This window comes from Antennarius striatus, chromosome 20 (assembly GCF_040054535.1).
Source record: "Antennarius striatus isolate MH-2024 chromosome 20, ASM4005453v1, whole genome shotgun sequence".
NCBI lineage: Eukaryota > Metazoa > Chordata > Actinopteri > Lophiiformes > Antennariidae > Antennarius > Antennarius striatus.
In genome coordinates, this window is record NC_090795.1 from 1,146,620 (window position 1) to 1,173,913 (window position 27,294).

At 49.9% G+C, this 27,294-nt stretch overlaps 2 protein-coding genes across 2 annotated transcripts; one reads left to right on the forward strand and one right to left on the reverse strand.

The window, feature by feature from the left end:
• Nucleotides 1-45: 45 nt before the first annotated feature.
• On the forward strand, nt 46-22,073 carry cnksr2a (connector enhancer of kinase suppressor of Ras 2a). Its single transcript, XM_068304395.1, has 24 exons — nt 46-456; nt 9,021-9,184; nt 9,281-9,483; nt 11,293-11,380; nt 11,515-11,556; nt 11,764-11,883; nt 11,984-12,043; nt 12,144-12,212; nt 12,674-12,820; nt 13,914-14,026; nt 14,229-14,383; nt 14,991-15,080; nt 15,444-15,658; nt 16,108-16,156; nt 17,317-17,492; nt 17,573-17,646; nt 17,739-17,810; nt 17,927-17,994; nt 18,139-18,236; nt 18,374-18,589; nt 18,808-18,949; nt 19,021-19,245; nt 19,580-19,767; nt 21,361-22,073. Exons 1-24 carry the CDS (start codon nt 393-395, stop codon nt 21,556-21,558), a joined length of 3,036 nt encoding a protein of 1,011 aa, XP_068160496.1. The 5' UTR covers nt 46-392; the 3' UTR covers nt 21,559-22,073.
• On the reverse strand, nt 19,693-26,011 carry LOC137587777 (kelch-like protein 34). Its single transcript, XM_068304396.1, has 2 exons — nt 23,720-26,011; nt 19,693-19,804 (listed from the first exon to the last, which is right to left on the reverse strand). Exon 1 carries the CDS (start codon nt 26,009-26,011, stop codon nt 24,218-24,220), a length of 1,794 nt encoding a protein of 597 aa, XP_068160497.1. The 3' UTR covers nt 19,693-19,804; nt 23,720-24,217.
• Nucleotides 26,012-27,294: the final 1,283 nt, after the last annotated feature.

Below are 27,294 nucleotides of genomic sequence, written 5' to 3' on the forward strand. Positions count from 1 at the left end.
TGGGAAACACGCTGACGGGCGCGCGCGGAGCCACCCACGACGCGCGTGCACGAGAGAGAGAGAGAGAGAGAGAGACCGGGTGCGCTCCCGCCCACTCGCCCCCCTCACACCGGGAGCAGCACCGGCGCACCGGCAGCAGAGGAGGAGAGCAGCGGAGACGGACACACGTCAGACCGGACCGGACCCGGGAATGTTCCGGATTCCGCTGCGCACGCCGGGGCTGTCCCGCACTGACGGCCGCGCCGCGTTAACGGGACACGAGCACCGGGCCGCCACCGGGAGCGCGTGAGACCCGCGTCACCTGGCTGCGGGGAGGTGTCGGCGCGAGGGAACCGGGTGACGGAGCCGTCAGTGTCGCGCGCGCCACCGAGAGTCGGCGCAAAGTTTCCTCGATGGCGCTCGTGATGGAACCGGTGAGCAAATGGAGCGCGAGCCAGGTGGTGGACTGGATGAAAGGTAGGTGGTGTGTGTGTGTGTGTGTGTGTGTGTGTGTGTGTGTGTGTGTGTGTGTGTGTGTGTGTGTGTGTGTGTGTGTTCACCTGATGATCGGTGATGTAATGTTTGACTGACAGGAGGAGAAGCTGACCTACCTGACGGGGGGTGCGGATGGGGGGTCTCATTAATAACCGATTGATTGATCGATCTGTGATCGAAGCTCTGCAGAACGTGTCTGATTTTAAGTCTGATTCAGGAAGGAAACGGGGGGGGGTACTAGATGGTTCTGGTGGAGGGGGGGGGTACCAGGTAATTGTGTTTTACTCTGGGCTCATTCTCCATGAGATGCAACCAATCAGGTGTCACCCCCCACCCCCCAAAGAGGTGTTCAACCTCTCTGATGATGATGATGATGATGATGATGATGATGATGGAGGTGATGATGATGATGGAGGTGATGATGATGATGAAGATGATAGTGATGAAGATGATGGTGATGATGATGATGGAGGTGATGATGAAGATGATGGTGATGATGATGATGGAGGTGATAGTGATGAAGATGATGATGATGATGAAGATGATGATGATGGTGATGATGATGATGGAGGTGATGATGATGATGATGATGATGATGATGGAGGTGATGATGATGATGAAGATGATTGTGATGAAGATGATGGTGATGACAATGATGGAGGTGATGATGATGATGATAGTGATGGTGATGATGATGATGATGGGACGTTTCCCCTGAATGGTCCTCAATCGTGTCTTTTGCCCCCCCCCCCCTTACTTCCTGTTTGGACCCTCCCTTTACTTCCTTCCTGTATTTGCTGCTCTGGGTCATTTGTGGGCGTCGCCCTCTGTAACGGTCGGGGGGCGTTCCCTTCTGAGGAGGGAGCTTCCTGCTCCTGGAGCTTAACGAGGGTCTAATTATGTGCCGCCTCCTGATTGGCCAATCAGGGATCACAGATTCTATCCATGCATAATTCAGATTGATTAGTTTTGAGTGCCGGTGTGAACGGTTGATCAGGTTCTGTTGACATCCTGTACGAGGGCTCTGATTGGCCGGTTCCACCAGGAGCAGAACCGGCCAATCGTTAACAAGACTTTGAGGTGACACCGTCGCAACGTTTCTGTCTGGTTTGTTTTGGGTTTAAATCGACAGAGGTCGGTTTGCAGGTGAGTTTGTTTGTTTGTTTATTTATTTATTTATATTTGTTAATTAAGTTTTTTATCGCAAAAGAAAACAAATGAACATAAATTCGACTCCAAAAACTCAGAATTCATCTCGAAAAACATCTAGAAAATTCGAGAGAATGCATTTTGCCCCGCCCCCTTGTCACATAGCCACATCCTGATCGGCCAAAACGCCAACCATGAATTCCGAGACACACCCACACAACAGGTCAGGTGACTATTTAACCTTTAACCCTTGAAGTAAACAAATACGTAAAATCTCACTTCTAAACACTGTTTATAAACAAGTGTTTCATGGTAACGCAAACAAACACATCATCAACAAACAGACAAACACATAAACACTAGAACAAACATAAACAAATACACAAACATATACGAACACTGAAACAAACATACAATCAAACACGCAAACACACACCGACTGACACAAACTAACATAAACAAATGTACAAATGTAAACAAACACAAACATACAAATAGAAAAAACCATGCCAACAAACAAACAAATGTACAAACACACAAACAATGCAAGAGATACATTTAAAGGCGTTTCAGAGTATGACCTTTAAGTAGATACTGTTTGTTTACTCAGGCTGATAAACAACAACAAATAGTAACAATAATGTTCTGCAGCGCCTCAGAGAATCAGGTCACAATCGATCGGCTCCAAGAACGCAAATAGAATCGTGACTTGTTTACATGATGCACCGACGGTTCGTCAGAGGCTCGTCATTGGACTGTGTGTGTGTGTGTGTGTGTGTGTGTGTGTGTGTGTGTGTGTGTGTGTGTGTGTGTGTGTGGGTGGGTAGTGAGTTGTTCGTCTCAGACCGTCTGTGCAGAACAGCTGACAGACACACACACACACACACCCGCTCCGAACAGAAGGCTGTACAAGGTCCTTGGACATGTATACACACACACACACACACACACACACACACACACACACACACACACACACACACACACACACACACACACACACACACGTGGCGTGCCTTAGCGTGGTATTCGGTTCACGCCGGGTCTCTGGGGTGTGTCCGTGGCGACAGAAGGAAACCTGATCCGGGACAGAAGTTCTGGTTTGGCTCATCTGAGGCCGCCGCCCACTGGGCGGGGCACGCTTCACCAGACACATGAGAACGTAACAAAATTCCCAGCATTCCCTGCAAAGGATGCTGGGATTCTTGCCCCCTGTCCTTCCATCAGGTCATTTCACCTCCAGTCTCGAATGCAGTCGATGGACTTGAAAGTGGGCGGCGACGCGTGTGATGTCATCAGAGGGGGCCGGCCGAGAGCTCTTCATCGTGGTTCATCATCACGTTAGCATATAGCAAGTTTCGTATTTTTTGTGTGTGTTTTAAAAGACAACGGTTGGCTGCTAGCTCCATCAGGAGTGTCACCATCTCCTGAGGGAAACATTTGGCTCCTCCCCCTGGACTCACCTCAAAACAAGGAGCTCAAAGAGCCCAAAACAGACTCACTTTACCGTCTAGAGCAGGAATGGTTTGCCTGGTTGTAGCTGCTGGGTGGAACCCGCTGAGCGCTAACTTAGCTTCTATTGTTAGCGCCTCTCCGGGATCACATGACTCGTAACCCGACTGGAGGACTCCATCGTTTCTAGGACTCTCCAACATCCCAGAAGTCACCACAAAATCTGGTTTTATTAGACGTGTGTCAGAGAGAAGGAGGCGATGGTGGGAGTTTGGCTCGCCTGTTGTTGTGAGAAGTGTGCCTCCGTGGGAGTGGGGAGCGTGAGTCAGCGCTGAGTCACCGTTTTCCTGCACCAGTCAAACGTGCGTTGACTGTATGTAGAGATGTGATGGTAGCGATTAGACTCATTACACAACCCCCCCACGCAGACCTGACTCCGGACCGGACTCGTGATCCAGGACACGAGTCGGCTCCTTAAGGGCCCCAAGTAACGACGGGACGCTCTGGTCCTACTGGGGGGTCAGTTAGTCGTCTCATTTTATTTAGTTTGCCAGCTGCACCAGTAGAGTCAGCTGGTCGTCAAACATCACCTGTGCCTCATTAAACAACCTCTTTGACTCCAATACCTCACTTCTACACCACTACCTCACTACTACTACACCACTACTTCATCACTACCTCACTACTACACCACTACCTCACTACTACTACACCACTACTTCATCACTACCTCACTACTACACCACTACCTCACTACTACTACACCACTACTTCATCACTACCTCACTACTACACCACTACCTCACTATTACTACACCACTACCTCACCAACGCCACACCACTACCTACTACCTCACTACTACACTCTACCTCAGCACTACCTCAGTACTACACCATTTCCTCACTACTACAACACCACTACCTCAATAGTACTGCCACACCACTACCTCACTACTACCTTACCACTACCTCACTACTATTACACCACTACCTCACCAACACCACACCATTGCCTCACTACTACATCACCACCTCACTACTATGTCACTACCTCACTACCACACCACTACCTCACTACCACACCACTACCTCACTACTACACCACTACCTCACTACTACACCACTACCTCACTACCACACCACTACCTCACTAGTACACCACTACCTCATTCCTACACCACTACCTCACTACCATACCACTACCTCACTACTACACCACTGCCTCACTACCACACCACTACCTCACTAGTACACCACTACCTCATTCCTACACCACTACCTCACTAGTACACCACTACCTCACTAGTACACCACTACCTCATTCCTACACCACTACCTCACTAGTACACCACTACCTCACTAGTACACCACTACCTCACTAGTACACCACTGCCTCACTACCACACCACTACCTCACTACTACATCACTACCTCACTAGTACACCACTACCTCACTACTACACCACTACCTCACTACTATTACACCACTACCTCACCAACACCACACCACTGCCTCACTACTACATCACCACCTCACTACTATGTCACTACCTCACTACCACACCACTACCTCACTACCACACCACTACCTCACTACTACACCACTACCTCACTACTACACCACTACCTCACTACCACACCACTACCTCACTAGTACACCACTACCTCATTCCTACACCACTAGCTCACTACTACACCACTGCCTCACTACTACACCACTGCCTCACTACCACACCACTACCTCACTAGTACACCACTACCTCATTCCTACACCACTACCTCACTAGTACACCACTACCTCACTAGTACACCACTACCTCATTCCTACACCACTACCTCACTAGTACACCACTACCTCACTAGTACACCACTACCTCACTAGTACACCACTGCCTCACTACCACACCACTACCTCACTACTACATCACTACCTCACTAGTACACCACTACCTCACTACTACACCACTACCTCACTACTATTACACCACTACCTCACCAACACCACACCACTGCCTCACTACTACATCACCACCTCACTACTATGTCACTACCTCACTACCACACCACTACCTCACTACCACACCACTACCTCACTACTACACCACTACCTCACTACTACACCACTACCTCACTACCACACCACTACCTCACTAGTACACCACTACCTCATTCCTACACCACTAGCTCACTACTACACCACTGCCTCACTACTACACCACTGCCTCACTACCACACCACTACCTCACTAGTACACCACTACCTCATTCCTACACCACTACCTCACTACCACACCACTACCTCACTAGTACACCACTACCTCATTCCTACATCACCACCTCACTACTACGTCACTACCTCACTACCACACCACTACCTCACTACTACACCACTGCCTCACTACCACACCACTACCTCACTAGTACACCGCTACCTCATTCCTACACCACTACCTCACTAGTACACCACTACCTCACTACTACACCACTGCCTCACTACCACACCACTACCTCACTAGTACACCACTACCTCATTCCTACACCACTACCTCACTAGTACACCACTACCTCACTAGTACACCACTACCTCACTACTACACCACTACCTCACTACTACACCACTACCTCACTACCACACCACTACCTCACTAGTACACCACTACCTCATTCCTACACCACTACCTCACTAGTACACCACTACCTCACTAGTACACCACTACCTCACTACTACACCACTACCTCACTACTACACCACTACCTCACTACCACACCACTACCTCACTCCTACACCACTACCTCACTACTACCTCACTACTACCTCACTACTACACCACTACCTCACTACTACACCACTGCCTCACTGAGCTGATGAACTTTGAACAGAAGCGGATCCCACACAGATTCAGTTTCAGTACGTCCTCATCTCACCAGGGAACTCCTCGACACGATTATAATAGACATCAGACGGTAATCCAAACGGACACTGAGAGCACAACCACTAAACATTCATAGTTTCTGTATTTTCATCACCGAACTGTCAAACGAATAAAACAACCGAATAGGAACACGATGGAGAAACGGCTGAAACAAACGGCTGAAACAAACGGCTGAAACAAACGGCTGAAACAAACGGCTGAAACAAACGGCTGAAACAAACGGCTGAAACAAACGGCTGAAACGGACGACTTTGTTTGGGCTTTGCAGATAAACGAGTCACGACGGACGGATGAAACCGTCGAAGCGTCTTAACGTTTGCCTCATCATTATTCCACCGCCGGCGGTGAGCGATGCTGATTATCAGTGAACTTCTGCCACTCGGAGGAAACCCCCCCCCTCCTGCTCCTCTTCCTGTCGGCAGTCGCATCACTTCCTGTGAGCGCCGGCATCGCTTCAATCACGTCTGTCGGGAGTCGGCTGCTGTCGACGCTCATTAGAACACGAGAGGAGACGTGAGTGGGAGGAAGAGGAGACGTGAGTGGGAGGAAGAGGAGACGTGAGTGGGAGGAAGAGGAGGCTCACGGATAAAAATGACTCCTAACCTCCAGTCACCTGTGCCTCGCCAAGGCCAGATCCCCAACGTCAGCTCACCTTTGTCAATGTTTTCACCTGTGTCCATTTGTTTTCTGGGCTGTATTGTTAGCATCGTTGCTCAACAGTGACCTCACAGATTTGCATCAACATGTCGTTTCCGTGACGACTGTTCAACGGACCTGAGAACTTTTGAAAACGTGTAAAAAAAAAACCTTTTTAGTAAACAGCGTAAAAACAAAACGATGACATCACGAAGTTGTGGATCCGGTGGGATTCGCCGAAGTGGACCAAACCTTTGACCCCACCCCCACCACACACCCTCCAGCCAATAGCAGCGTAGACCCCGCCCACTGGATGGTCGAGCGTTTTTAATTCACGCTATAAAAGACAGGAAGAGCGTTTTAATTTCAAACTGTTCAGGCTGCAGAGTTTTATTTTCCATGCTTCTTATGAGGCATTTGAATGCCTCATTTAGACCAGCTGTGTGTGTGTGTGCGTGTGTGTGTGTGTGTGTGTGCGTGTGTGTGTGTGTGTGTGTGTGTTTGGAATCGTTTGCATTAATTTAACAGCTGGCTTATGAGCTTACTATCTTTTCTTCCTCCACACACACCAACAGAATTTAGTTGTGCGGTTCTGACGGATGAGTGTGTTACGCTCCAGCAGGGAGATCAATGCTCACAGCTGTGTGTAGGTGTGTGTGTGTGTGTGTGTGTGTGTGTGTGTGTGTGTGTGTGTGTGTGTGTGCGTGTGTGTGTGTGTACCGTTGAGTTTGGAGTGTTTGCTAAGCTGGATAAATTCATTGTGGTGGGATCCAGGGGCTCCGTCTTCTTCTGTTTTCCTTCGACTCAGCAGAACCGGGCCGGCGAGACAAACACACATTAGCCACGCCCACACACACACACACACACACACACACACACACACACGCAGCTAGCGACGGCGCTAACGTGTTAGCATAGGAACATATTCACTAGCTCTAACACAGCCAGCTAATGAGTTAGCAGTTAGCTTCTGTTCCCGCCTTTTTTTTGCGCGGACCATAGTTTAGCTGCAGCTTCCTTGTCGCTAACGTCTGTCGCTAGTCGTTCCAGACCGGATGCTAAAGCTAATCCCTCATTTACACGATGTAACAAAATAAAATTTTTGCTGAAATTTTAACAGTATTAAATATGTTAATGAGATATCCACTTAGATTAACATGCTAGCCCCACCTAGCGCTTTAGCTGCAGCAGCTTTGCTCAAGGTCGTGCCCCTCTGAGGCTAGTGACTAGCGTTTTTAGCGTTTTACGCTTGCTAATTCTGATTTTACAAACAATTTGAATTTTATTTCTTATTTTTTTCTGCAACAGTGGTTTCTACACGATGGCTAAGCGCCGCTAAAGCTAACGTATCATTGAAAAAAACAGCAGGTTAGAAAATCTAACAGTCGGTAAAAATGTTAGAAATGCTCCGTTAGCAGTCGTAGAAGTTTAGCGGGAACGCGCTGATGACAGCTTCCTCCTAATTGTTGAGAGTTTGTCATTTTCTCCCTGAGGGAAAGAAAACCTGTCATTTTTTCTCCACGTGTCGTGATTTAACGGTGAAACACGTCTCAAGCGTGTCCTCGTGTTGAAAAGGAAAGTAAATGATGACCTGGGTTCTCCTCCGGTGCCTTCAGGTTCCCCTCAGAACAGTCGGTGAGTCTGGAAATCGTGACTCAGCAGTTACTGGACGGCATTAGCTGACGACGGCTAACGGGGAGCGGCGCCGATGCTGGGGTGTTCCCCTCCTGTTGTTTTTACACGCGTCACGGGTTTTTATATCTGTAACATCAAACAGACGAGACGGAAGGAAGGAAGGAAGGAAGGAAAGAGGGAAGGAAGGAAAGAGGGGAGGAAGGAAAGAGGGAAGGAAGGAAGGAAAGAGGGAAGGAAGGAAGGAAGGAAGGAAGGAAGGAAGGAAAGAGGGAAGGAAGGAAAGAGGGAAGGAAGGAAGGAAAGGGGGAAGGAAGGAAAGAGGGAAGGAAGGAAGGAAAGAGGGAAGGAAGGAAGGAAAGAGGGAAGGAAGGAAGGAAAGAGGGAAGGAAGGAAGGAAGGAGGCAGGGAAGAAGTGAAGGAAGGAATGAAGGATGAAGTGAGGGGTGGAAGGAAAAACAGAAAAAGGTGTGAAGGAAGGAAGAAGTGAAGGAAAGAAGGGAGGAAGGAAATAAGAAAGGAAGAAGGGAAGGATGGAAGGAACAAAGGAAGGAAGAGTGTGTGTGTGTGTGTGTGTGTGTGTGTGTGTGTGTGTGTGTGTGTGTATTACTGACAGATCGACGTGTTAAACACTTCCTGCTCGTGACCAATAGAAACACCCGCCGTGAATCCAGGAAGTAAAACCCTTTTGACTGGTCGTCTCTGCGGTTGCCGTGGTGACGGTGTCGTTGTTGTCGTCCTGCAGGTCTGGACGACTGCCTGCAGCAGTACGTGTGCGTGTTCGAGCGTGGAGGCGTGTGCGGCGAGCGTCTGCTGAGGATCAGCCACGCCGAGCTGGAGGAGCTGGGGGTGTCCCGGATCGGACACCAGGAGCTGATCCTGGAGGCGGTGGACCTGCTCTGCGCTCTGGTGAGTCCAGCCCCCCCAGAAAGAACTACGAAGTCCAGTTTGCCCGTGTGACCTCACCGGAATGCTAACCGCTACCGGCGGCGCTTCTCTGAGCAGAACTCAGGTCTGGAGACGGAGAGCGTCCGGACTCTGGCTCACAAACTCGGCGCCTCCGCCAAAAACCTGCAGAACTTCATTTCCGGACGCCGGCGCAGCAGCCAATCAGAGAGCAGGTCCTCCAGGCGGCTCCCCAACGATCTGCTGACCTCTGTGGTCGACCTCATCACCGCCGCGAAGAGCCTGCTAGCATGGCTGGACAGGTGAGGCCGCGCTCTGATCTTCATATCGTTGAAATTTATTCACGTAGGAGGAAGTAGCGCCCATATTTGGTCGAAGCCGCGTCTTCTCAGGTCGTTCAGTGGGAATGTTTTCTGACGGGAACTGAACGTCTTTCCGTTTCGGCCTGTAAATGTGAAGCGGCGCCTCAGGCGACGGGACATCTGGTGGCGTCTGACATTTGCTCGACCAAACAAGTCGTCATAAAGCGATGGGATAAAAAAATCCTTCGCCGTCTATTTTTGAAGCTCCGATCTGCGGACCTCGAACCGCCGCAGCTGTCAGCTGACTAGCGCGTTTCTCCCTTTCTCTTCTCGTCCATCACTTTCATTTATTCGTCCGACGCGGCTGTCGGATCCAGAACGAAAGGTCGCCGCTTCACGAATCGCCGGGCGTCACATCTGTCCACACACACCGTGTTATGTAAGCGCACACACACACACACTCGCCCACGCGTGATGGCGCGACTGAAGATGGCAAAGCGACGCTTAGAGCGAGAGCGAAGGAGGGTAACACTCGTTTTTAGCTCCGTCGTTCATCCTGATGCTGCGTGTGATGGACTGAAACATAAACGGGTATTTGATCCCACTCCGTTTCAAAGACGAAGAATCAACCGGAGTGCAAACATTATGAAATAATAATGGCGGGAAATTAGCATAAGTGGCGCTAAAGGTGAGCGCCTCGCGAAATCCGACTTTTTCCGCGCTCAAAAACCGCAGCGTGGGCGAAGATGGTCTCCTCCCGCCTCCGTTGCGTTCGTCTTTGTGGCGTTTCCATCAAACGCTTTGAATCCAGGAGAGGAAAAGAAGAAGAAGGAATCATCCTTTTTTTTTTTTTTGACACCTTTTGTTGGATGAATTGGTGACAGGTGGCGTCGTGGGCGGAAGGTTCTGGGTTTGAGTCCACCTGGAGGACGTCTCAGACAGAACCAGAAAGATTCTATGAGCCTTTTTTTTTTTGTTATTCATAATTTCCCACAATTCCTCTTTGAACACAAGAATCTGGGGACGCTTCATTTCTACACCAGGACGTCTCGTCTTCGTCTTTGAAAAGCTGTCCTGGTGTAGGAATGAAGCGTCCCCCAGAGGGCGGGGCTGTGATGAGACCGTCTGCGTCGCCTCAGGTCCGACGTATTTATAGAACCCAACCTCAATACCGACGACCCAGATCCCGGCGCCGACTCGTCCCGCCGGGGCGCCGCGTCCGGGTCGGAATCTGGGTCTGTAGGACGTGGAGAGGACCTGTGACACCCCGACGCTACCGTGGGACGTCAAGATTCTGATTGGTCCGGCCCGATACGCTCTGATTGGACGGGATCAGACAGGAAGTGTGTCACCACAGCAGATCTGTTCCCATCGTGAAAAACTCGATGAGCTTTTCTTGAACGCTTCCGTCCAATCAGGGACGAGCTTTCACCGCCCTTATTTGGAGGAACTCAATGTGTTTGCGTTACGTTGTTGTTGTTGTTTTGTGTTGTTTTTTTTATTCAATGTTTTGATACAAGATGGAACAAATTTAAGTGAACACAAGTAAACAAATAATAACTGTTTACTACTTATTCATGTTTGTCTTTTCTGCTCATGCCCCGCCCCTAAGCAGTAGTTTTTGCATCATTCTGCGAGCAAATAAACAAATAAACAAACAAACAAACAAAAAACAAACAGACAGAGAAATAAACAAAAATTAAACATGCAAACAAAAATACAAACAGACAGACGTCGTCTTTATCTTTAAAAGCTCAACTCCACTTGTGGAGGCGGAGCTTAACGGTTGCGATCCCCCCCCCCCCACAGGTCTCCCTTCGCGGCGGTGGCGGATTACTCGGTTACCCGTAACAACGTGATCCAGCTGTGCCTGGAGCTGACCACCATCGTGCAGCAGGTGGGTGAACGCCGCCGTGTGGGCGTCGGCCTTGCCGTGTGGGCGTCGCCCTCCAATCGTGCGTGCGGCCTGATGTGTGTCGCGGTGGGCGTGGTCTCTCTGTTCAACCGGGTTCCGCTCTGCTTCCCCCCCAGGACTGTACGGTGTTCGAGACAGAAAACAAGATCCTCCACGTGGTAAGTCCCGCCCCCTACAGCTGCCGCGTGTTTGATCGCCGTGACGACCGGGAAAACGCCATCTGGGCCGGGGTTTGACGAAGGATCATCGTTGATCTCAATCTTGTTTAGTTTTCTCACAGAGCTGGACTTGGCGCTAAGCGATTAGCTTAGCTTGGCGCTAGCTTGTTCGCACGTTGCCGCGGTAACGCTCTTCCTCCCCTGCAGTGTAAAACCCTGTCGGAGGTGTGCGAACACATCGTGTGCGTGTCGTCCGACCCGCTGGTGTCCCAGTCGGCCCACCTGGAGCTGGTTCACCTGACCAGCATCAAGCCGTCTGAAGGCCTGGTAACCAGCTCGCCTGATTGGTCCGCTCGTCTAGGAGGGGGGCGTGGCCTAACAAGTGGACCTGAACGCCTCTTTTTTGTCCCCTTTCCTTCTCCGTCAGGGTATGTACATCAAGTCCACCTATGACGGCCTCCACGTCATCACTGGGACGACCGAAGGGGTAAGTAGGCGTCGCCGTTTCCTGCTTTAAAGCTTGTGTATGGGCGACGCCCACTTGTGATGGGACCAATCATCTGATTCGCTCTGCTTCCTCCGTTTAGTCTCCGGCGGATCGCTGCAAGAAGATCCACGCTGGAGACGAAGTGATCCAAGTCAATCACCAGACGGTGGTGGGTCCGCGCGTGTGTGTGTGTGTGTGTGTGTGTGTGTGTGTGTGTGTGTGTGTGTGTAGAAGCTTTATTTAAAACATATAAGTTACATTAAGACGCAGTGATTGGTCGAAAATTAGCAAGAAAGTAAGGATCCTTGAACCCGTTGCGTTCTCATCCCCCTCTTCGTAAGAGGTACTTCCTGTCCGCGGTCCAGTGTTTGATTGCGTCCTGGGGGCGTGGCCGCGGGTTCCGCTGCTAAAAGCGAAGCCAGATATTTGATTGGGTGCGTTTGTTTTCAGATCCAGGGCAGGTTACATCACGCCGAGTCTCTAAAGATAGACGCGCCGCCTCCACACCCACTCGCCTCGCGTCCCACGTCCCGATCCAGTCACGACGCGGAACCCGCTTCCAGCTCGCCGCAGGCAGGAAGTGATGACCGCCTTACCCGCCTTGACCCGCTTGTCTCCTCCCGTCCGCAGGTGGGCTGGCAGCTGCGGAACCTGGTGGGCTCGTTGCGGGCCGACAAAGGCGTGGTGTCCCTGACCCTGAAGAAGCGTCCACAGAGCACGCTGAGCTCCGCCCCCGCCCTGCTGAAGAACATGCGCTGGAAACCCCTGGCTCTGCAGGTGGGACGGCCTCCCGTTCAAAGGCATTATTAAAAATGCCGCTTTCGGCCCACGAGTCTCCACGGCGCCACCGCACGCCCCCCCCCCCCACGGCGGCTCCAAAGCGTGTAATTAGGTCGGGTTTTGCTGAGGCGGCGCTCGGTTTGTTTGGCTGCTAAAAAAACTGGGAGGACCGCGGGGACTAATTTGCAGCGCCGTCCGCCAACATTCCCGACGCTCCGGTGAATTATGAAACACGGCTCCCCAACGGTTATCTGGAGGAAAACAGTTTTCAGTCACGACTCGGAAAAGAGTTTAAACTCAACCTTTATTAACCTCCTGGAATGTAATAATAATAGTGGAACGGATTGAACGCAGCGATAAGGAAACAAGCTGAGGGAGGATCAATATTTTAGTTCCATTTATTGGATTTTACTTTACAGATAGTTGTCAAGATACGAACATCTGACTTACAAACATCCGTAAATACGAACAAACGACTTGCAAACATCTGCAGATACAAACAAATGATTTACGAACATTCGCAGTTACGAACAACCGACTTACGAACATTCATAGCGAATAACCGACTTACGAACATCCATACATATGGACAACTGACTTAGGAGCATTCGTAGATACGAATAACCAACTTACAATCATCCCGAGATCCAAACAACCAACTTACGACAATCTGTATACACGAACAACCGACTTGCGAACATCCGTAGATACAGTCAACCAACTTGAAATCATCCGCATATACAAACAACCTACTTACGACAATCTGTTGACACAACCGACGTCCAAACATCTGTAGATATGACCAACTGACTTACGAACATCCATAGATTCGAACAACCGACTTACAAATATCCAGAGATACAAACAACCGACTTACGAACATCCGTAGATGAGAACAACCGACTTACGACTCAATGATTTTGGGTTGTTTAACATCAATTTAAAATAACTATTAAATGTACCTGTGATGATCAATAATGAGGCCCCGCCCACCAGAACAGTGCTGCCCCCCACTGTTCTAGTTCCCATAGCAACGATATAGAAAGTATGTCTGGAATCTGTACTTAAAATATCAACATCCTCTCTGCAGCCAACCAGAAGCCCAGGCAGCAGCTCGGCCACGCCCTCAGGCACTCCCACCAAGAGCTCCGCCCTCCAGGACCTCCACATCCCGCCCCCGCCTCCTGAGCCATACACACCCAGGTAGACTCTCTTATCGGTCGGGTTTAGAACCTGTGTTAGCATCTGACCACGATCCAGTCACTCGTGGGCGGTTGTGGGCGTCGGCCTCAGGAAGCCACGCCGGCGCTCCGTCGGAGAGCGTCCACGAATAGAAATCCATCTGATCAGAAAGTAGCTCTCAACTTTGACGCACATGTGTTCGCTGCCTCTGCTGTTGCCATAGAGACGAGACGGGAGCCTTGTCTGGAGATGAGGCATCTCGTAACCATGGTGGCGTCAGTGTTGCTAAGCGCTGTGACTCACCCAACTCCTTCCTGGACCAGGAGTCTCGCCGGCGAGAGGAGGAGGAGCCTGTTTTCTGCACCACGCCCACATACGGTACGTCTGACGTCAGTCGAGGAGTTTGAAATAGTGATGAAGACGATGATGATGATGTCGTTAGATAGGAGAACTTAAAGTTTCATGAGCTAACGACAAGCTAATGATCAGTTACACAGCTGTTGCCATGGATACGCTGTCTCCGTTAGCCTACTGGGGCAAACTGCTCGGTTGCAGAGCCACACACTGACACCCGTTTCCACGGTGAGTCTCCAGAGCATTCAGGACGATCCCTGACTGTAGAAGTGGTTGCCATGGAAACACGGTCGTTATTTACCTGACGACCTTTTCCGCCTCCGTTGGTCGGTTTGTTCGCCAGCGAGATGAAAACACTCTCAAAAGATACTGGAAAAATTTCCCATGATTATTGGAAAAGTTTCCATGACAACATGAGGTTAGCTTGTTAGCTTAGCCCCGGCGGGGCACGCCCTCTAAGGGGCGTGTCTCTGGGAGGATGAGGTACGAAACGCCGGATGGGACGTCCCGTTAGAAGCCGGGTCGGATCAAACTTTTTAAAACACGATGTTGTGGCGTTGACGTCGCCCATGGCAACGGCGAGTACCTGTAGGCCAGCAGGTGACGCTGTGACGTGTTGTGCCCCCCACAGGCCGGCTGAGGCCCATCTCCATGCCTGTGGAGTGTAACTGGGGGGGCGACTACGAAGATCCAGCCAAGATGAGCAGGGAGAGCCGCAGAGGTGAGCGCCGGCGTGTGTGTGTGTGTGTGTGTGTGTGTGTGCGCATGTGTGTGTGTATGTGTGTGTGTGTGAGAGAAGGAGATCTGAGCGGTTAGCATCAGAGAGGAAAAAGCGGACGAAGTGAAAGGCGGCGATCAAAAGAGGAAAAAAAATAATAAATTGACCTCCACCTGAATCACTCACACAGTTGCCATGGTGACAGAAGCTCTCACTTTCCTCTGGCCGCTGCCTAGCAACCAGGGGAGGACGAGGTGGAGGACAGTGAAGAAGGTGGAGGAAGTTGGTGGGAGAGATGGAGGACACACACACACACACACACACACACACACACACACACGTGACGTCGTCCGTTTAACCCCTCAGAGGCGTCGCTCATGCGCTACGTGGGACTGTCCGGGATGGACGAGAGGGCGGTCTCTGACGAGTACTCCTCCCACACGGCGCGCCCGGGCAAACGAGCCAATAACACGGCCAAACGAGCCAAGAGGCGGAGCCACCACAGCCAAAGCCCCTCCCACTACGTCCTCCAGACGAATCAGAGAGATTCTCCGCCGCGAGAGCCCGCCCCCATTTATCACGTAAGTACAAACTACTTCCTCTTCTCCCATGTGGGTCACATTTCATCTCATTACCCCGCCCCTTCCTTCCTTGCACGCCATTCGTCCTCGCCGCTGCAGGCGGGGACGCCCCTGACGCGTATCGACGGCGTCTCCATGGCGATCAGACGCGTCCGTGTTTGTGGGTCTATTTTTGAGTGTTGTGCTGCGGCGGCAGATGGTGTGTCAGCGGGGGTGGGCGGGCTCATGCCGAGCGTGGGGCTGTGATTGGCTGAGCTCCATCCTCTGTAACACGTATAACACGATGACATCAGAGCCGCCGTGTCACCCCGGCCGACTTGCGGAGAAGTCACATGACACCCTGAGATCCGTCACCTCTCAAATCCCATGATGCATCACTGCAAACAAAAGCCGCTGATTCATCCTGACAGCGGTTGACCCGCCCCTTTCTCCTTCTTCTCTTCTTTCAGACATACCAGCAGTCGTCGTCGCTGCAGAAAACCAGGAAGAAGAATAAAGGTAAGGGGGCGGAGCCTCAGTGGAAACGACCTGTTGATTCCATTATTGATCCCAAACCGATTAATCATTGTGATTGGAGAACGTGAGCGGTGCAAATCAGGTCCCTCCCACCTGATAAACAAACACATAAACAAACAAATAATATTTACATTTAACATTTATATTTAATCAATTCATCACTCAGCACCACAGAAGAAGAACTCATTGATGACTCAGTAAATCTGCGACGAAGGATTTTGGAACATAATTTGTCGCGTTTTACATACGCGACAATTTAAGAGTCCTGTTTTCTTTCTTAATGAAATAATGAATCAATTTAAGTTCTTTTCAATTGATTTATTTAAATTTCTTTTGTTTTCTTAATGAAATAATTAATCTATTTAAGTTCTGTTTAACTGATTTATTTAAATTTATGATAAGGGGCGGGGCCATACAGAACCTGTCAGAATATAACTAATTTCCTGCGGTTTGGATTAGTCGAATAGTTTTCATCTAACGTCCAATCACATTGCAGGTATTTCTTGTTGTTTTTTTTAAATTCGTGTTGGTGTAAACAAATCAATCCCAGCTCCCTGCCCCCCGCCCCCCCAGCTCATGAATTAAACATCCGCGGCTGCAGAAATCGTTCGTCTAATAATTTGTGATCCGTTTCCGTCCTGCGAAAACATTTTTCTCACTTCCTGCGACTCGATTTGCATTTTTTAACGCGTCATCATGACTCGGCAGAACCGCCTGCAGGCGGTGACTCAGCACTTATTTACCTTCTGGTTTCTCATTGGTCGCTTCCATCAACTCTTTACCTCTGTTTCTTCTTTTTCTTACTTCCTCTCGCCGTCTCCTTGGCGTTGCTCTTCTTCTTCTTCACTTCGTTTCCCGTCGCCGCGGTAACGAGGATGCCATTCTTTTCCACGCTGCCTCCCCTCCTCAGGCGCCGGCTTTGGTTGTGTTCACGGCGGATGAAACGAAAATAAATTGTGCGAAGAGCATGAGTCACATCCTGCCGTCTTGATAAGTCGTGAATATTAGCTCCGCCCCCCCCCCGGTCATCATCAGCTGACGCCATCAGGAAAACTGACCGGGGAGCTTTCCAGATGGGGCTGAACGTTCTTCCTGTTGCCTCAGGAGCTGGATGTTTTTAACCCCGCCTCCTTTGGTTTCAGGGCGGGGCATAGCTTCGCTGAGCCGGAGGCGTGTCTCCTGCAAGGCGCTGGGCCGCGGCGACTGCGAGGGCTGGCTGTGGAGGAAGAGGGACGCCAAGGGCTACTTCTCCCAGAAGTGGAAGAAGTACTGGTTCGTCCTGAAGGACAACTGCTTGTACTGGTACATCAACGAGGAGGCGAGTCGCTTCGGCCACGCCCACACGCTAACGTTAGCTTCCGTTAGCATCGCGCTCATCTTCCCTCTTCCTTTCTCCAGGACGAGAAGGCCGAGGGGTTCGTCAGCCTCCCGGAGTTCAAGATCGACCGTGCCAGCGAGTGTCGCAAGAAGTAGTGAGTAAAACGTCACGGCTAAGCGCGCTAATGCTGGTCGATGCTAGCGCGCTAACGTGACTCCTCCCCCCCTCTTCCTCGAACCTCCCCAGCGCCTTCAAAGCGTGCCACCCCAAGGTCAAGAGCTTCTACTTCGCCGCAGACGGAGTGGACGACATGAACAGGTAAAGGACGGTGTATAATCGAGAAACACGACGTAAGTTGATGTTTAAATAGCGCCCCCCAGTGTTTGCCTGACGTGATGAATCCGTTCAGCTGAACCTGAACTCCCTCCCGTCAGGTGGTTGAGTCGTCTAAACATGGCCGCCGTGGGCTACGCCGAGCGGGAGAGGATTCGCCAGGAGCAGGGTGAGGGTTCGACGCCGCCTCGCCGATGGGCGACGCTCGCTGTTCTCCAGCAGCGAACACCAGTTGTGATTGTTATGAGTGTGTGTGTGTGTGTGTGTGTGTGTGTGTGTGTGTGTGTGTGTGTGTGTGTGTGGGTGGTTACAGATTACTGGAGTGAGAGTGAACACGAGGATGACACCACCTCCAGTCCCAAACAGGACAGCCCCCCCCCTCCGTACGATACCTACCCGCGGCCCCCGTCGGTGAGTCACTCCCAGTGTTCCCAACGCTCACTGATCCCCCGCAATTATTTCAGTCTGCAGGGAGGGGTCGGGCTAAATCGGCTCTAATTGAGGCTATTAGTCGTGTAACTTTGTTTTTTCTCCCCCCTCCCTGTCAGATGAGCGCCTACTTGGAAGGTCGGACTCGTCTGTCATCCACGGAGACGTCTCGTTCGCGATCCTCCCAGGAGGACTTCCTGTGCGGCGAGCCCCCGCCGGTGGCCGCCGAGCCGCAGTACCACCCCGGTCCTCTAGGGGGCGGCACCACACACAGCGGGAGGAAGCCAGGGGGCAGCAGCAGCAGCGATGTGCAGTACAGATGTGACACTGTGGAGGTGCATTCATGAAACCACTCAGGAACCAAAAATTCAATAAATAAGTTTCCAGGGGCAATTAGCCAGGGGCTAAGCTAATTGCCCCTGGAAACTTATTTATTCATTTTTTTTATCGTAGTTTTTAAATTTTAATCACCTAATCTCGAGAAAAAAGAAAATTTTTCTTTAAACATGAACAATTTTATATAAAAACTAGCATCTGCACCTGTTCTGTGTAGTACCGCTCCAGTCCAGCGGGGGGCAGCAGCGAGACGGGGTCTCCTGGTCGCTCGTCTTCGTCCCAGAGGCGCTCCTGGCAGGACCTGATTGAGACGCCGCTGACGGAGGCCGGACTGCACTACCTGCAGACGGGACCGCTAGGTAGCAGCTAGCATTAAGCTAATGTTGATTAGCTAGTTTACATTCCGTTAAAAATGGCGTCCTGTCTCCAGAGGACGCCGTCTTCGCCGAGCCCGGTCAGGTTGGCGGGACGATGATGGCCGGAGCAGTCTACACTCTTCCAGCGCAGAGGAACGTCCCGTTGCCCATGGCGATGCAGAGACTGATCCCCATGGCAACCCAGGGAGGGAAACCCCGCAGCTTCACGCTGCCGCGAGACTGCAACCTGCACGCGCTCCTGGCGCCGCCGGTCAGGGAGGAGCTGCAAACACGCAACGGTGAGTCTGCAAACACGGCATGAACATGCAACGGCAGAGCGAGTGGGCGGAGTCAAAACGATGTCGGAACGCCGTCCAGAAACAGAACCAGAACACGTCCCGATTTAAATAAGTGTTTAAATCTCTTGGGGTAAGCTAACGAGGCTAATGAGGCTAATGAGGCGATCAAACTGAAATATGAGCTGGATCATCTGCTGCTATGGCGACAGGTGGCTGTAGAGCTTGGCGAAGGTGTTGAGGTGTGTTACTGCCCCCTAGTGGTCCATGTGAGGAAGAGGAGGAGGAGTAGGGATGCGGATGCAGGATGTTACGGTGTCTTTACTTCTGTTCCAAGGCGGCAGCGAGGGGGCGTCGCTAGGCGACCTGTTCCGTGCGTGCGAGCAGGGCGGGGTCTGTCCTCTCGGGCGCGGCGCCGATGGCAAAGGTCAGTCGGAGTTCAGGCAGTCGTTCCTCCGAAGAGCCGCCGACCCCCAGCTCAACGAGCGCCTGCACCGCCTCCGCATCCTCACGTCCACGCTGAAGGTGAGTTCACGCCACATCACACCTCCAGGTGTGAACGCTTAAAAAGAAAAAGACGGCGGGAAACTTTTCTTAAAGGAACAGTTCACCCCTAAATCAAATCAAGGCTAGCTGGCGCTAACGGGTCTTTACTCTTTAGCTGTAGTTTGTCCTGTTTGTGAGTCTAGCTTTACACACCAGACTAGAAATAGCTAGTCTATGTTTCTACGTTTCAATCTGCATAGGGATACATAAAAGAAATAGTCCCTATAGCAAAACCGTCTCCTGGCCTGTGGATTACCCTGAGTAATCAGGTCATGATTTCTGGAGCGACACATTTAGCATCACCTAGTTTATGTCGCTGGAGGGTGTTATACATGAATAATACGTCTACTCAAGTGGGACGACGGTTTGCTGTCGGATCAGAAATACACTATTTAAAAAACACGACATGCGATGACAGACATTTGATGTCTGCCTGAGTACCAAACCACCCATTTGATCAATCACTATCAATCAGTTTGTATCTGTGTAGCCCTGGTTGGCTTTGTCTGGCTTTGATGCTAAATAAAGTTGGGTGTCATCTGCATAACGACGAACATTCCTAAATGTTCAATATTTTAATCAGGATACTGCAGAGAAACGCTTCCTCGACAAAACAATTATGAGCCAAAAATGTGTTTGACTTCAAAGCGAACTGTTCCTTCAAGACAAACATGTTAGCATAATTTCATTTTTGCAGGAACACATCACAATTTAGTGACCCTGATGCACAAACACTCACACATGCTGTGAAACGTCTTCTGTGCCGTCTCCTCGCCGTCTGTCTCACAGGATTTACACCGCCTGAGCGGCGGCCATGTTTGTGGGCGGGGTTTCTACCGTTTGTGTCTGTGTTACGTCCTCTGTGTGCGTGGGCGGGGCTTGTTCGTGTAGAGGCGTTTACGGAGGAGCTTCCATGTCTGTTCTGTCTGGCGTCTCTTAAAGGAATACACGTGTTTTTGTGAAATGTCAGTCGACATGAAAGTCGCCCACGTGACCCCGGGCGACCTCATCCTTTACTGGCCCTTCATCGACACGGGGTGAGCGGGAAATGACTGAATTTTCATCGCTTTTAGCTTAAAAAGCTGAATAATTATTTATCAATAATGACATCATTAGCGACAACTTTTAAAACTTCTCAACTCCGGAAAACCAGAAAAATCAAAGTTCCAAAAAAGTCGTAAAACATCAATAATTATAAAATAGTTTTTACCCGAAAAATATTGACCGTCACTTGATCCTACCAGGTAATCCCCGCCCATCCTGAGTCCATCCTGATTGTTGATTGGTCATGGTTTGGGTTTGAAAAAGTTGATTACCTCTGGACTCAACCTTCTTTTTTGGTTGCTGCATAAATTGAAAAATAAACGTTGATTTAAACGATCAATAGTCTTGGAGGGTCATTGATTAGGACATCTGGTCTCAGTGTTAAATGTGAGCCCCCCCCAAACGTCATGTGTCCCCTTCAGTGTGTGTCTTGCTTCTCGTGTGTCTGCGTTCTGACACTACGTGGCTTGAAACCCTAAAGGTCCACCATGTGACGGGGGCCCTCCTGTGTTTCTGCATCCTCCCCAGGACAGGGAGGGCGAGCTAGCGCTGATTGACAGGCTGTTGACCAATCCCCAGCTGTCGTCCACCGAGTTCCAGGAGTGGAAACGAGCCTATCAGGAGCTGTTCTCTCAGGAGCCCGATCCGAACGTCGAATCGGATCCGGGCCCGCCCCTCACGCCGTCGCTCGCTCACACGCACTCCTACATCGAGACCCACGTCTGACGGCCGAGCGCTCACGTCCCCCCCCCCATCGCAGGACGCTTTTGACGGCGATGGACGGCGTCAAAGTCCGACGTGACGGCTAGCCCGAAGAGACGCCGGTTTCGATCTGCGAGCTGATTGGCTAGCCCACTCCAGCTGGCTTAGAGACGCACAACTTACAGAATCTTTAGTATTACATGTCAGCTTTTGTGCTCTTTCAGTTCTCTCCATGGAAACCATCGCACTCTAGTGGACAGGAATGTCCGACTAGTCCGTCCGGTAGCTCATCCTGCTTGCCGTGGCATGTTTACACCGACCGCCCAGCGTCTGCTAGCCTAGATTAGCCACAGAGCGACATGCGTTGTATTTTATCAAGCCTTATTCTTCATGTCTATGATGATATTTTCTGTACAGTGAGTGAGAAACGAGCTTTTTCTAAATCAGTTTTAGTTTTAGAGACGTCTGTTTGTGGTTTGGTAGAACTACGTACTGCTGGGCTGGACCTGAAGCACAGCGTCAGGACCCGCCTCCAGGAAAAGTCCACCCTAAATAATAATAATAATAATTATTATTATTATTATTTACAATAATAATAATTATTATTATTATTATTGTAAATAATAATTATTATTATTATTGTAAATAATAATAATATATTAATAATAATAATAATAATAACAACAATAATCATTCCCAGAGTATAAGTAAGTTCACTGGGATAGGCTCTAGCCACCACCGTGACCCACAAAAGCGGAAGTAACGGATAAGAAGATGAATTAATTAATAATAATAATAAAAGGAAGGAAAGTTCAGTCATTGAATGCTCACCCTCTGATCAATGGAGAGGTTTGTTCACAAAAACGTCCGATTAAAAACTACAAAAAGACATTTTTCCGTACTTTTTGCCATAGCAATGCAAAAAAATTAAACTAAATACATTTCAGAGTTGTTAACAGATTAACATTTGACCAGAGAACACTTTATTTATGCCCTTAATTTGCCCACGACAGAAAAACACCCAAAGGAAGATGGGGTATTTTTTATTTTGCGGTTTCCAGGTGGATTTTTCCTCAGACGTCGGATCGTGACGACGTATTAACACAAGAACTGGATCCTTTCACATATATCAGTTTGTTTATTTGTACGCTACTGGAAAATGACTTCATCCTCAGAGACTAAATAAACTAAGAAAGCAATCGTGCACACGCACAGCCGTGCACACTCAGACGCACACGCCAGTTTGGGATGCTGTTTCTACGCCGCTGCCCGTGGTTGGTTGTGGTAGCATGTCGTTGCTGTAGATCGAGTCCTTTTCTGTCTTTGTGTTTGAATCTCTAGATCTTTATTTAAAAAGCAAACTGTGTGGCGCTGTTCGCTGACTCTATCAGGTTTATTAAAGTGAAGATTGTTTATCGTCCCCAATAAGTTACCATAAAATAAGAGTATTTATTTACGTGATCGTTCTGTCGGAGAAGACGGCGGATCAATAAAGTGTGGTCCTTCGGATGGAGGCGTGTCTGTATTCTTTTTTTATGTCATGATGGAAATACAGACGGACGGCGGTCGGAGGTAAAAAGGTTAAACCGACAACATTTTAGCTCAGTGTTAGCACATGATGCTAATTTGCTCGTAAGGCTTTATTTGTATGAAGATGAAGTAAATAAACTTGAGTTAATCAGTTTTACAGTTTGGTGTTCTTGGAGAATTGATTGATTATAATCAGTCGTTTTCAGTCGTGACTTCCTGATAATTACCAATCGGAATGTTCAATTTCAAAACTTTGTAAACAACATTGGATCCCAACAAAGAAAAGTCGACTATCAACTGGATATAAAACTATTAGTTTTATATCCAGCAACTTGTCTTCAAATATAATAAAAAGTGGAATACAAGCAATTCTGCATGTTAGCTTAGCATGTTAGCTTTCCTAGCTCCCCATTAGGAAGTCATTCAGGAGCAGTCGTCCAACCAAAATCGAGGCCAGAATTATGTTTATGCCAGTGGCGTTCAGGATTAATTTAAAGTAGATAAAAGTATGTATAATTCACTCTGGCTAGCTGTTACCCACAATGCATTCATAAGAGTTCCAGCTAACACTTCCTGTACCCTCAGGTTTAATTGACGTCGTCCACCTCCGTTCAGATGTAAATGAGTCAAACCAGACTGAAAGATACTGACTGACCTTTTTCTGTCCGTCTTGTGGTGAATGTACGACATTTATGACTAAATCGGAATCGCAAAGTTTTATCTACGGCTTCCATGTGATGTCCAGCTGCACCTGGTCGTCCTTCTACCTCTATCCTCTGCTTTAGTTCTTCAACTCTTTATTTTGTTGCTCTCCTCACATGTCAGTTTTGGGGCCATTAAATAATGTTTCTCACTATTTTCTGCTTCATCTTGTCAGTAAACTTGCCAGTTGTGCTTGGACTCCACGCTGCCCCTGGTGGTTTTCTGTGGTACTGCTCCACTCCATCCATCCTACGGTACAGCTCCTAGAGTAGCTTAGCTAATTATAAAGTTTGGGAGCAAGGCTAACTAGGAGCAAGGCTAGCTTAGCCCTGTCCATGGCTACCAAAATCTGCGTACAGGCATCTTTGAAGCTCCATAATGAAAAGAGACTATGAGATCTATTTAATCCATCCGTTAAAGATAGTTTGTTTTCTTTTACGGGTTGTTGGTTCTAGTCCGGGAGTGGCAGCAGGGTGCACTCGGTGCCGGTGAGGGGTCTTGGGAGTTGACATATCTCCCTCCAACGATCTTTCTTGGTGTCGTACTCCAACACACTCTTGACGATCACCTCCTGCCCGTCGCTCCACCTCCTCCCTCCAAACACCAGCAGATTCCCAGACCCTGTTGGAACCACCCCGTAGTTGAAGGAGCCAATCAGAAGCGGTCTGAGGCGGGTCCAGTGGTCCGACTGCGAATCGTACTTCTCGATATCGCAGAAAGGCTCGTACATTCCCAACAGGGCGTAGATGTGACCGTTGGCGGACGCCAGGCGGTGACCGAACCTGGCGATGGACATGGACGCTCTCTTCTCCCAGACTCCTCCTTTGAGGTTCCAGAATTCCCTGCTGGTCTCTCGATGGTCATGCTGATTGTCGTCATGGTTGTTGCCGTGGACGCTACCCACAAGACCTCCCGACACGTGGATGCTGTTGTCAAGCACAGCAGAGGCGTGTCCATAAAGGGGGTGTGGCATCGCCGCTCCCCTCCTCCACACTCCGGTAGCCACGTCGTAAAACTCAATGGAACCTAAGGAGACGGTTGCCGTGGCGTCCGATCGCGTCTGTCGACCGCCGATGGCGTAGATGACGTCCTCCACCACGCAGCAGGTGAACTGTGCCCGCCTCTCCAACATAGACTCCACCCTCTCCCAGCGGTCAAATCGAGGATCGTACCGCCACACCTGGTTGGACGTCGCTATGGTGACTGATGTTTTCCCATCCACGTCTCCTTCGTGGACTTCTTCTCCTCCAATCAGGAAGAGGAACCCGCCCACCGAGCACACGCAGTGATTCCTCAGACGCAACGGTAGGCTGGAAGTCAGAGATGAGAACTTCCTGCTTTTAGGATCAAACGCCAGCATCTGCTTTTCTGGCCAATCAGCGTTGGATCCCCCGCCCACCAGTAGCACGCGATTGGGCGACGCCCTGAGCGTAGACTGTTTGCTTTGTCTGATTGGCTGAGCCGAGCCAAGCGTGTGATACTCCATCGCTCGAGTCAACTGACTTCGGATCAGAGGTGTTGCCATGGCTCTGTGGGCGTGGCTGAGACTGGTGAGGTCAGAGGGGGCGACCAATCCGAAGCGCAAGTGACTCAGTAGTTGATTTGATTTCAGTAGGGGGAGGGGCCCGTTTGCATTCAGCCAATCCAGCGCTAGCTTGATGAGCTCCAATTCCTTGACGCCGGGGATCTCATCAGCGTCCAGCGCCGTCATCAGGGATTGGATGTTCAACCTGAGGAGGTCGTCCCTGCTTTCCTGCAGCAACGTCCTCATCTCCATGGCGATGGTTTGATTGGCCGCTTCGAGTGCATCTGAGAGGGCGTGGTGCTCTGCTAGGTTAGCGTAGCAGCAGCAATTCTCGGTGGTCAATCCGTCGGTAATAAAGCGCTCGCATATCGACACAGCTGGCGCTACTTGCAAGTACCTGGCCGCTTCCAAGACTGCAGGAAGTGCAGGTTGGGAGATGCTGAGCCAGCCAGAATACAGGAAGTCCAGGATGGCATCCAAACCTTCAGGCGTTAGCGCAGGAAGGCTAATGCAACCTGCAAATCTCTCTGCAGTCGTTTCTCCAAACAGAGCCCAAAAATACTCGCTGGAGCTGGCCAAAAGGGCGCGATGACAAGGGAATGACACGCCGCCGGCCTCCAGGACGACATCGCACATCTTCCTTTGAGATCGCAGCTGCTGGAAGCCGGAGAGAAGTCCGGTTCTTTGGGAAGAACTGTAGAGGAGGGCGTAGGTATCCATCCAGAAAGTAGATGAGAGGATAATGGAGGGAAAACCAGAAACCAGAGAGGAGTGGCGGCGGGTATGACCTCTACCAGCGAGGTATGACGACGCAGGAGAAAAAGACGTCGCAACGAGCCGCACAGAACCTGAGAAGTGTTCTCGGTAGACTTCTCTCAGCCCGGTTTTGTCCTGCTCTATCTAGCGCAGCTGTCATGTGATGCCATGATAGAAAAGTCATCATCTGCCCCCTGAAGAATCCTGGGTACCGGCCCCTTTTGGCGCACAAATCCAGTCCGTCCCAAAGCCTCCGGTCGGTCTGTTGACTTTGTGTTTGTCCGCTGCCCTTTCCTCTGCGTCCAGGAGGGAGTATCAACGCAATGCACGCCTCCAACATACCGACCAGCGGGTAGATGAGTAGATAACGCAGGCGGACAAAAGGAGTTTTTAGTGTCTATCCCGGTGGATGAACTCATTGGTCAATACAGCTGCCACAGTCTACGACCCAAGATTCCAGAGTACGACTGCGGCACCTATCCGAGGACAGGAATAGAAACAGACGCAGCGCGAGGTACGTGTCAAACCCAAGCTGTCGGAGGTTTTACATGTGTGTAAAGCAACCGCATAGCATTTCGGTATTAAAGCCACCCGGTGACCTTAATGTGACCCCTGCCACTCCAGAATCATACAATGATGTTATGTCGCTGGTATGATGCGAAGATGTGAGCGGCGAAAACTGACATACAATGTTTTGGTCTTGAATAACCTTTAAAGATAGAATGTGCTGAATATTGGAACAAAAATAAGCTATATTTAACCTTTATTACCTAAATTCACACTCATTTCTGGCAGCAGTATTATTATTTTGATGAGTTGTAAATATGTTCCAGGCTTTTCTTGGTCTTGACAGCGGTGCCGGATGCTAGCTCTAGCCTTAGTTGCTACTGAGGTACGTTTTAGGTGTATTTAAAGTTGACGTGACACCTTTTCAATAACCATGTGGTAACATCATACCACCACCCAAACATGAATTGCAGAGCAGCTAAGCTAAATTGAAGGGTTCAGTGAATTGATGCTAACAGAATGGTGTCATCTGCAAAATATTTAATGTCAGAAATGAATCCCATCTTGAAACTATTCTGATCACTCTTTTTTCCTGAAACTTGGCATGAGAGTAGGTCACGTGACAAAGAACCAACTAATACCTGGGGTGGGTAATCTTTCATTGATAATACTTGACGTAATTGACGGATTATCTTGAAACCTGATGATCGTTGTCCCAAAAAAGGAAGGAACCATCTGAA

Excerpts from the sequence above, each read along its gene's own strand:
- cnksr2a (XM_068304395.1), top strand. The coding sequence starts at position 393 with ATGGCGCTCGTGATGGAACCGGTGAGCAAATGGAGCGCGAGCCAGGTG. Across the intron at positions 11,381-11,514 it reads TGACCACCATCGTGCAGCAG|GACTGTACGGTGTTCGAGAC; the intron begins GTGGGTGAACGC and ends CTTCCCCCCCAG. Across the intron at positions 12,213-12,673 it reads AAGTCAATCACCAGACGGTG|GTGGGCTGGCAGCTGCGGAA; the intron begins GTGGGTCCGCGC and ends TCCCGTCCGCAG.
- LOC137587777 (XM_068304396.1), bottom strand. The coding sequence starts at position 26,011 with ATGGATACCTACGCCCTCCTCTACAGTTCTTCCCAAAGAACCGGACTT.